This window comes from Phycodurus eques, chromosome 10 (genome assembly GCF_024500275.1).
Source record: "Phycodurus eques isolate BA_2022a chromosome 10, UOR_Pequ_1.1, whole genome shotgun sequence".
NCBI classification, from domain to species: Eukaryota; Metazoa; Chordata; class Actinopteri; order Syngnathiformes; family Syngnathidae; genus Phycodurus; species Phycodurus eques.
This window is the reverse complement of record NC_084534.1, coordinates 24,384,902-24,395,104: the sequence shown is the minus strand read 5'-3', so window position 1 is coordinate 24,395,104 and position 10,203 is coordinate 24,384,902. Positions and strand designations below refer to the sequence as shown.

Sequence of the window (10,203 nt, the reverse complement as noted above, 5' to 3'; positions counted from 1 at the left end):
CGTGGGCTGTATAAATTGTGTATTAGTGTCTCTTTCATGAGGACATAAAGGCCCAAGATGTCCGCCCAGTTGCTGTTTTCTTGCCTCCGTGCGCATTCCGGGCGAGTCGCAACACGTCGACTGTGTCAACAGTCGAAGCGCACAAGGAAGTGGCTCAGAAACATTCCCCACCGCAAATCAGCCGCCGGGTTTTATTTAGAAAAGTCAACACGCTCCTTGAAATACAAACTGAATTCTTTCCTCGACTGTTTTCGTAACTCTGAACACTCAAATCATCTTTCCTCATTGAAATGAATGGAAATGCCATTAATTGATTGCAACCTACAAAAAAAAAAAAAAAGAAACATTCAAAACATACTCATGAAAAAAAAGCCCGTTATATTATTATACTTAAGTTAAACATTCATTAATTACATAATTAAATAGAATTGAAAATAATTTTTTTGTCACGCTTTCCTCCTGCAATGCACCTTGTGCCGTTCATTCTGGTGAAGACTGACATAGCGATATTTGTCGTTCATTGAAGAGGATAAAGAATATATGCCTTTGAGTATGGTTATGTTACCAACTCTTTGTGTTCAGATATCCGTTGTTTAAAGGCTAACACCATATAGAGGCTAATTGTTAGCTCGTGCGCCTACGGTGTTTCCTGTGTTTGCTAGCGGAGGCTATGTGCTTGTTTCAAATCCACAGTGTGTAATTCTCTTTGTTTGATGTTGAGTTGGACAGTAACCTTCAGATGAGAGTGGAAAGAAATGAAATCTGTTTTTTTTTTAAAGATGATCGACTCATTACGTCTGCCAGACTGCCGCTTGTTGTGAAGTGAATTGCGTCATCTGCCCGCCATGCAGCGCTCGTATCGCAAGTTTGCGCTTTAAAGTCAAAGCAAAAAAATACAAATCAGCGGATTGATGGCTTGTATCTCGAAAAACGGGTCATGTCACTCTTATCTCAAGGCACCACTGTATTATAGTTTTCATAATATTACCACTTGTTGGCACAAAGTTCCGATTATTACCTCTGAATTGTACTATATTCTTTTTAGTTCAGTCCTGAAACTAATTTCACAAAACAGGTGTTGTGAGTATGAAATGTTAAAACACACGCACACACACACACACACACTCAGGATTTGGGTGTGGACCGAGGGGGTGCGGGTCGGGGGGCGGGGTTTGGTCCCATTGCCGCCACGTCATTGGTGGGAACGGAGGTAAAAAAAGCCAGCACCTGGCGCAGGTAAACAGACGGCCGCTGGGATTTACTGCAACCCCGAGACGCTCTCGTCGTCGGCACCGTGTTGCCGCTTTCTTCCTTTGTTTTTCTGACTAATCTCTTACTTTCTTTGTTACTTTACTGTTGTTGTTTTGGATACATGTGTGCCAGGTAAGTTTTTTTTGTTGTTGTTTTTTTTTAAAGCCCATCATCATTTTGTTTTTAATAGTATGTCGTAAAAGAATGTGCTATAATGATCGAGTTTGGAAGCGTCTCGTTTCTGTTTCCAGAAGATTCTGTTCTTGTGCAAGTGGAATCCTTTTTTCTTTTTCTTTGAATTCCATGAAACCATCCGTGTATTCTATCCTTCATTCCACCGGAGTCTGTGTATCTGTGCCAATCAGATTTCAGTGGTTTGAAGAGTAAGACACATGGAACTTGTCGTCTGCAGATTTCCGACACTGACGGTTTAATTTTGAGGAACTTTTTGCTCCGGCATACGTGATTTATGTGTGTATATGATCACAGTTCTGCACAAGCACAAAATGAAGTGTCAGACCACAGCCAAGACTCCACGCCTTCATAAAATACTCTCCTTCCGCACAGGCCTCAATTTTGTTTATTTATTGAGTAAGAACAGATGCATGACGCGACGTGTCCCGCCCCTCCATCCATTTTTCTTATTGTTCTGCAGCCCAATGTGATGACAGCGCAATCTCCCACATTCTATTCTTCACAATCATTTTGAAAATTAAAGGCAGAAATTCCATTCCCACATCCACCGATGTCCCGAAACACGTGGAAGACATAGCAATCATTGACATTTCTTTCTTTTTGTCGTGTTTTAACCTCCACGGGACAATTTTGCAGCGTACCAAGAAGCTTTGGTTTTAGTTTAATGAACCGCTGCCAATTACTCAACATGAGTACCCTGGGTGCACCGATACCACTTTTTTTTCCAGACGGCGCACCAGTATGAGAGTACCGTTACAGAGTCACGATACTTGATAATACTGTTATAAAAATGTGTTTTCTTGTCATAAAATATTGTTCAGCACACTAGCTTTTACTGAAAATTGAATACATTTCATTCAAATACAATACACAATTGTTTTCTTTTATTTATTGTTTTATGCATTATTCCACACGAATTATATGTTGCACTTAGTTCCAGCAGCAATTCTTTAATTTTGTATTTATTTATTTATTTATTTATTTATTAAGTGACTTTAAGATAAAGCTGAGTTGTCTTTTCTCGTACACGGAATAATCCTCTTCCACTTGCTTGGGAGGAATACAGTATGTACCGCTTCTGTTGTACGCGCCTTGGCGTCCAGGGGGCAGTGTGGTCCGCACATGCAAACATGTATATACGGATGAAAAAACACAAAGAAGAACGTCGCAGCAAAGCTGCAATAATATGACGAGAAAGAATAAATGCCCGTGAGTACAGTTGTATCATCTATCAATACATGTCGTAAACTTCTAACGTGAGTAAACAGTTTGAATGAATGAATCATGCTGACTCTTTGAAGTACTTATAGCTAGCTGCCAAACTATTATTATATGACATCCTGGTAAAGAGTGACGTAGCATTTGAGAGTTTTTATTAGTCCAAGTATGAGTACAGATGTACAGTATCGGCACCGATACTGAACAAACAAAGCAATTGGAAAAGTGCGAGATTCATCGTGATGATTTAAACAGACAATAAAAGTTTGTTCGTGCAGCATATTTTACGTACAAAGTGCTTTATACACAGGAAAGAAAAGGTCTCAAGACAATAAAACCATCAATTACATATATATATATATATATATATATATATATATATATATATATATATATATATATATATATATATATATGTAATTGATGGTTTTATTGTCACTTCTCACGTTTTGAATATATATATATTCAAAACGTGAGAAGAAAGCAGGGAGCACAAAAAAAAACATGACAGAACAAACTAGCTTCATAAAAAATGAGGACGCATGATTACCCTACATTATTGTCTATTTTATTCCAAACTTGACCATCATTTTGTTTATTGTCGCAAGGGAGAACATCAGCACATTGCACGAGTGACGTTTTATGTCTTGTGGGTTGTTGCCTCCTGCTGGTCATAAATCAGATTGCACAGACCCAGAACTTCAAAATGGTTGAATAATTTCGAGGAAAAATGGTTTGTTACACTTTTCAAAGAAAAAGCCATGCATTTTCCAGATTAAAGTTGCCATTTGCAAGAATAAGGTAATCCTTTTTGAGAAAAAAAACCTAGCTAAAATTAGAAACAAGTTACATAATTTGGAGAGAAAAATGTATCATTAAAATTATAGTATTATAAGAGGAAAGCTATCGTGAAAAAAGTGTGTGTTGGGGGTCTCCAACAAAAAGTTGTATAATAATGAGGACAAACATGATTTAAAAAAAAATTAGTCTAGTTTAAATTTTAAAAGTCTGACTTTTTTTTTTTTTAAATTAGATTTTCTAGAAACAAAATGTTGCACACTGGAGTCAAAAAGGCGCATGTTTTCTAGATTAAACCCGTGATATTACAAGATTACGGTCATGTTATTTTAAAAAGTTGAATTTTGTAAATGTCTAAAGAAATTTGAGAACAAAGTATTTTATTTTCAGATTAAAGTCAATTATATACTATACAATAATGATATATAATTTCAAGTGAAGTCATATTTCACAAAATGTCCTATTTTTCCCCAACAAAATATTGTATTATTTTGCAAAAAAAAGTTGTATTTTTCAAGATGTAAAAAAAAATAAAAGATTCAAAATCCTACAACTATGAGAATAAAGTTTAGTTTAGTTTTTTAAAAAAGTAGCTGTTCCTCAAATGGTGGAGAGAGTTGCAGCTTGTTCCTTGCCAACTCGGACCTTCACGGCACAGCCGAGCCTGCCGTTCACCTTCCTGTTGGACGCGATGACCACGAGCGGGCTGAGCGCGGCGTAGAGCGATGAGAAGAATATGCGCAGGTCCGACACCAGCGAGCTACTCATGGTCTTCTTCACGGTGAGCGTGTACACCCAAAGCCCGTTGTCCACCCCGTAGAGGACCACGTACAAGGTCACGAGGGTAACCACGGCTTTGGCCGCCCTCCGCTCCGATCCGCCGCCGCGTCGGCCCCTCGCCTGCCGGCTTTGCTTGTAGAGGAAGAGCAGGATGATGAGGCTGGCGAGGGCCATGAGGGCCATGGGCACCACGTCTCTACCCACCTGCGCCGCCCCGTTGGCCTCCTTGGAGAGCTTGGAGGGGAAGTTTACGAAGCAGAACTCCACGTTGATGCTGTGGCTGGCCGACGCGTTCCCGGCCCCGAAGGAGAAGAGAACGGCGGCCGAGGTCATGCACGCGTTGACCAGCCAGAGGACGAGGAACACCGGGCCCAAGTAGCGGGCCACCGAAGTCCGGACGGAGGCCCGGCGCGAGCCGGGGGGGGCGATGCTCAGGCACTGGTAGGCGCTCAGGACGAAGGTGAGCCAGATGGAGAGGGAGCGCGACATGCGGTAGACGAAGATGACGCCTTTGCAGCCGGCGTCGTCGAAGATGTGGGCGAGGCGGAAGGACGCCAGGGTCTCCAGAAGGCAGCGCACGGCCACCGCGGTCAGGTTGACGCAGGCCAGGTGAAGCACGATGACGTCGGCCACCAGCAGACGCTTGTCCTGGTAGAGTAGCGACAGGAAGGCCAGGATCACCGCCAGGTTGCCGGGGACGCCCACCACGGTCAGGGACACGTACAGCATCCCGCGGACCAGCTCCTCTGACGCCATGCCTTCAGAAAATGGGCAGGCTTTTCTTTATTCATATAGGCGACGGGATTCAATTACTTGTGCTGGAACTACTAACAATAACACAGTTTGTACTAAGATGTCACCGCGCCAGTTCTTACAGGTGTAAAGACACTATAGAAGTACGCCGCCACACATCAGTAGCACTGCCTTGCTCATTACAGTCCTACCCAGTCCCCTTTCCTGTCCCCTCTCATCCTGTCCCATTGGTTAGTTGATGCATGTCCTCACAAGACATTTTCAATACACATCACAATAATTTGGGAGAGAAAAAAGAAACACACACACAGGGAGTTTTTCAAACTCTCCAGTTACACAGAAAAACTGTTCCAGCATAAAAAGAGTACAGAGCCACCATTCTGAATGGCCATGCAGCTGGACAGGACAGGTTAAAACAAACAAACAAACAAACAAAAAACAAAAAAACTGGCAGCTTGGCCACAGATGAGAAGATTGTATATTTTCAAGATTTTTTATTTTTTATTTTTTTTATTTCGAGACAAAAGGTTGTGTATTTTGGAGATTGAAGTTGAAATATTGCAAAAAAACAAATATTGGAGGGAAAAAGATTGTTAAAAATTTTACATTCGCAAGATGATGAGTTGCATATTTAAACATTTTAATTTTTAAACATTTTAACATTTAAACATTTTATTTAATTTTTTATTTATTTATTTAACATTTAAACATTTTAATATATATATATATATATATATATATATATATATATATATATATATATAAATGTTTAAATATGCAACTCATCATCTTGCGAATGTAAAATTTTTAACAATCTTTTTCCCTCCAATATATATATATATATATATATATATATATATATATATATATATATATAAAGACAAAAAGATAGATTTTGCAGGTTAGTCAAATTGTGTAATTTTTAGAAAAATTGTGTATATTTTTTAGATAAAAAGTCGCATATTTTCAAGAATTTAAAAAATATATATTTTTGAGACAGGAAATTGGGTATTTTTGTGTATTGTATATTTTCAATGTTAAAGTTGTAACAATTCAATAATAGGCATAAATCTTCAAGAAAAAAATTAAAAAGATTAAAAATTAAATGCATAATAGTACGAGAGTAAAGTTGTGTACGGTATTTTTGAGGAAAAGGGGTATATTTTTAAGATTAATTTTTGTATTTTTTAAGACAGTTGGATATTTTGGGTGAAAATAAAATTGCCTATTTTCATGACGAAAGTTATGAGGAAAACGTCCTATATTTTTTGCAGAAAATGTAAAATTTCAAGAAAAACATTTTGAGACAAGTTGCAAAAAACATTTATATATATTGTATGTTTTGATAAAAACTATTCTTTAGATTAAAATTATAATATTACAAGAATAGTCCTATTTTCACAATTAAAAAGGTTTAACATTTTGTAACTAAAAACTCCTAACATTACCAGAATGAAGTCATGTTTTCGGCATAAAAGTCGTATTACTATGAGAAAAAAGTCATATGTAACCCCATACTGTGTAGAATTTTTTAGTTTAAAATTGTAATATTCTCAGAATAAAGACATTTGAGAAGCAGTCTTATATTTTTAAGACTACAATTGTAATTTTATGAGAATAGTCATATGATTTTGAGAAAAGTCTTTAGGATTTTTGCTGGGGTTTTTTTTGTAATTAATTTTTTTTTGCCCAGAGTCGTATTTGCCCACTCACCTAACGCATCCGCCTGAGCCAAGCAGCCGCTGGCAAACCCGGCAGTGATGAGGAGGTCCGACGTGGATCGCAGTGTGTGTGTGTGTGTCCGCCTCTCCTTGAAGACTCGCTAGGCTTGTCTTCTTATACCTGCGTGAAGGTAGAGCGTACAAAAGCACTCTCGTTTGCTCCATTGACACATAGCGCTCTTGACTCCAATTACCGGAGATCAATCCAGATGACTGCTTCCGTCCCATCACAGGTGTCACACGGACACCATCGCAGTGCATTTGTTTACACACCCGTGATCATGATGCAGAGTAAAAGTTCTAACTAGGCACCTATTCGAACAAAACATTTTGCAATACCCGCTGAGGCGATTACTGCATCTCTGAATGAGACTTGAGACGAAGGAGCATTGGGGCCACACAGAAAAGAAGAGAATTTATACTGCAAGATTAAAGTCGTAATCTTAAAGGTGCCCTCTAATGCTGTGAACATTGGCACTTATTCCATAGTTCTGTACTTAAAAATATTGTCTGCTGGAAGAATTCCCCCCCCCCTCCAAAAAAAGACTCAGTATTTATTTTAGGCTCATTTTCTGATGGTTTTTAACAGATCTTTGCCCACCCACATTTTGGTCGAAACCCTTCTTGAGCTGTGGCGTAAGCGCCAGAAGCAGACCTGATTTCCCCGAAACTAGTTAACAACGTCCTTGGTTGGCTCACAAGCAAGCATTGGGAATAATTGTTGCCTATATTCAAAGCCTGGATTTTTATTTTTATTTATTAAATTTTTGGGGGGACAATATCGAGTGAAAATAGTGATGTTAGATACATTTGTGTAGGCTTGTTTTGTTAGAATCGATCGCTGTGATGCCTCCTGCAGAGAGCAGCCACCTGTGGTAAGTGATTCGTTTCCACTTATGTTCACACATTTTGTGATCTGTTTCGCCTTTCAAAAACAGTTTTGGAAGATGACATTACACAGGCGTTAACGTTTATGAAGTTCTGGTTTGCTCAGTGGCGTCATATGTCACCGATGTCAGACTTTGATGGGCACTGCTGGCTGTCAACACGTCAATGCACAGATTCAAGACACCCTGTGCAAAACAGCCCCAAAATATAAAATGAAGTCAATCAGAGGTCTTAAAATTGATAGCAGACGTCTTAACGTTTTAAAAAACTTTTGCACACAGCTTGTATTAGGCCCACACCCAAACACAAAAATAAGAATAAAGTTGTCATGTTAATAAATGAAAGTTGTTTCTTTTTAAACAAAGCAATATTGTGACTAGAATTAGCACATTTCAAATAGAATATGAATAAAGTTGTAATCCTAACACTTGTATAAAATGAGGTAAAATATTAGAAACAACTCTCAGTGTAATGCATGCATGCAGTTCTACGCCATTGCAAACTATAATCACAAAACAAATTTTGTTAAAGGAAGGCAGATTATTATTTTTTTAAATGTCATCATATTTGTAAAGACAGCTTTTTGAACATCTTGTGTTGGAGCTCATTTGATCGTGGAAGTGGTAAAAAATGTAGTGGTTGCTGTTTGGTCAAACAAGAGTTGTTGTGCTTGATTTCATTTTTTAACATTCTCGACGAATGACTTCCATCTTTATATCGATCAAAAAAGCCTTGATTGCAAATGTTGCACTTGAGCACACGATGCAGTCCACTGAGAAGGACGTGCTTGAACTTGCCATTTTAATGAGTTCTCTGAACATGTAAACACACACACGTAGAAAATAACACAACCCTCTCCCTAGTGAAAAGAAGCCTCTTTTAAAGAAAAAAATACATTACAAATGAACAGCAGTGAGAACTTAATGACCTCGTAGTGTTAAGTGTGATTATGCGTGAACAAAAGGTTTAAATGAAAAACAATAACAGTTTGTCCCCCAATGAGTTGCGACATGAGTTGTTATCGCGCTAATTGTCTCGCTCGTCTGCTTCAATAAACACGTCTGGAAACGGGAACAGCATGCATGTGCAAGCCTCGTGTCCGATTCTTCGGGTTCGACGGACATCTTTCGTGGGAGTCGTCATTGGAACACTTTGGGAGATTGCCGTGAAGGCGTGTTGAGGGGAATGACATTTGCGTAATCCTGAAAAACTAAATAAGCAACAAACAAACAAATCCCAGCTGGTAGGCAGTTGATTTTGAGCACCTCATTTTCTTGAGCACCTAACAAACTTAAACTTTGTTGTTTGTTTAATGGAAACTGAACTTCATAATTGTCGGTCCTGGTTTTACCAGACTAACTTTTGTGTACTGGCAAGTTCTAGATGGTTAAGCTAAGGGTTGGTTGAGGGCAGCTTGAGTCAAGCCTGAATAGTTTGAATAATCACTTCAAATGTTGTCAGTTATCAATTGTTTTAGGCTTAACTGTTGAGGTGAGCTGTTCGATTACATTGAGCTCTTTATGATATAACGTGCGTGAAAGGTCTTTCATTGAATATACATGACGTTTTGTTCATTGTTCTGAAAGCATAGTACAGCGGAAATGGACCAGCTGGAAAGTCACAAAAGCACTAAATAATTTTTTCAGCGTCAGTTTGCAACTGCAAATGTCTAATGTTTAATTTTACTTGTCAATCAAACTCCCCAACATGAAGAGATCTTGGCTCCACTTTGTTGGCCTCGAGACCGCAGACCAACCAACTTATAAATCAGCACTAAAAAAAGAAAGAAATCTGATTTCCATCTATAAATTATAAAAAGTATTATTTTCCACAAAGCAAGGTGATTGGACCTATCACCTGGAATGAAAATACTTGGTTACAAACCAAAAAGGAGTCAAAGCGCATCATTTACTGAATCAAGATGTTAATAGAACACATTCTACATTTTCTATACATTTCTAATTATTTGTTTGCCTTCCATAAGATGACTTTGTGTGTTTGTTGCTAAGGAAACATGCATCTTTAAATCTCGAATACTTCTGCTCTAGGTTGCATTATGCCACTTGGCTACACCGTATAGATATAAACAAGTGGAATAGAGTCTAAATGTATTTTTTGTCTTCTGCCCAAACAGTACTGTTCTATAAATGTGTTGCATAAATCATATAATGCACAAATGATTATAAATAACTTGAGCAGCAATGTTTGTTGAAAGACGGCAGTGTTTAATAAATTCAGTGTTTCTTCCTTAGCCATCTTATTTAAAAGTTGCCAAAAAAAAACGTGTTAAATGATTTGTGTCGGAAAATGAAAGATCTTGCCGCATTAAAGTGAACGTATCTGTTGATCTTATGTAAACACAAGCAGAGTCAATGTTGTGTCAGATTTAGTTAGTGTTCAGGACATTCTGATTAATGACAAGGGCCACATTTGAGGGCCATACTAAATGTATGGAAAATATACATATATATATATATATATATATATATATATATATATATATATATATATATATATATATATATATATATTATGAGCATTCTTACATTAAATGTTTTTGCTCTTTATTAATATAAGATCCTCTGAGGTTGCGTTTGTT

At 37.9% G+C, this 10,203-nt stretch overlaps 1 protein-coding gene across 2 annotated transcripts; it reads right to left on the bottom strand.

Annotated features, from left to right (window-relative positions):
* Positions 1-3,210: 3,210 nt before the first annotated feature.
* On the bottom strand, positions 3,211-6,977 carry LOC133408735 (olfactory receptor class A-like protein 1). Of its 2 annotated transcripts, XM_061687912.1 has the most exons (3): positions 6,709-6,977; positions 4,447-5,000; positions 3,211-4,374 (listed from the first exon to the last, which is right to left on the bottom strand). In XM_061687912.1, the coding sequence occupies exons 2-3, from the start codon at positions 4,996-4,998 to the stop codon at positions 4,063-4,065; spliced, it is 864 nt and encodes a 287-aa protein (XP_061543896.1). In that variant the 5' UTR covers positions 4,999-5,000; positions 6,709-6,977; the 3' UTR covers positions 3,211-4,062. The 2 variants fall into 2 exon arrangements, with proteins under 2 accessions (XP_061543896.1, XP_061543895.1); XM_061687911.1 differs by having other exon boundaries at positions 3,211-5,000.
* Between the last annotated feature and the right edge of the window lie 3,226 nt (positions 6,978-10,203).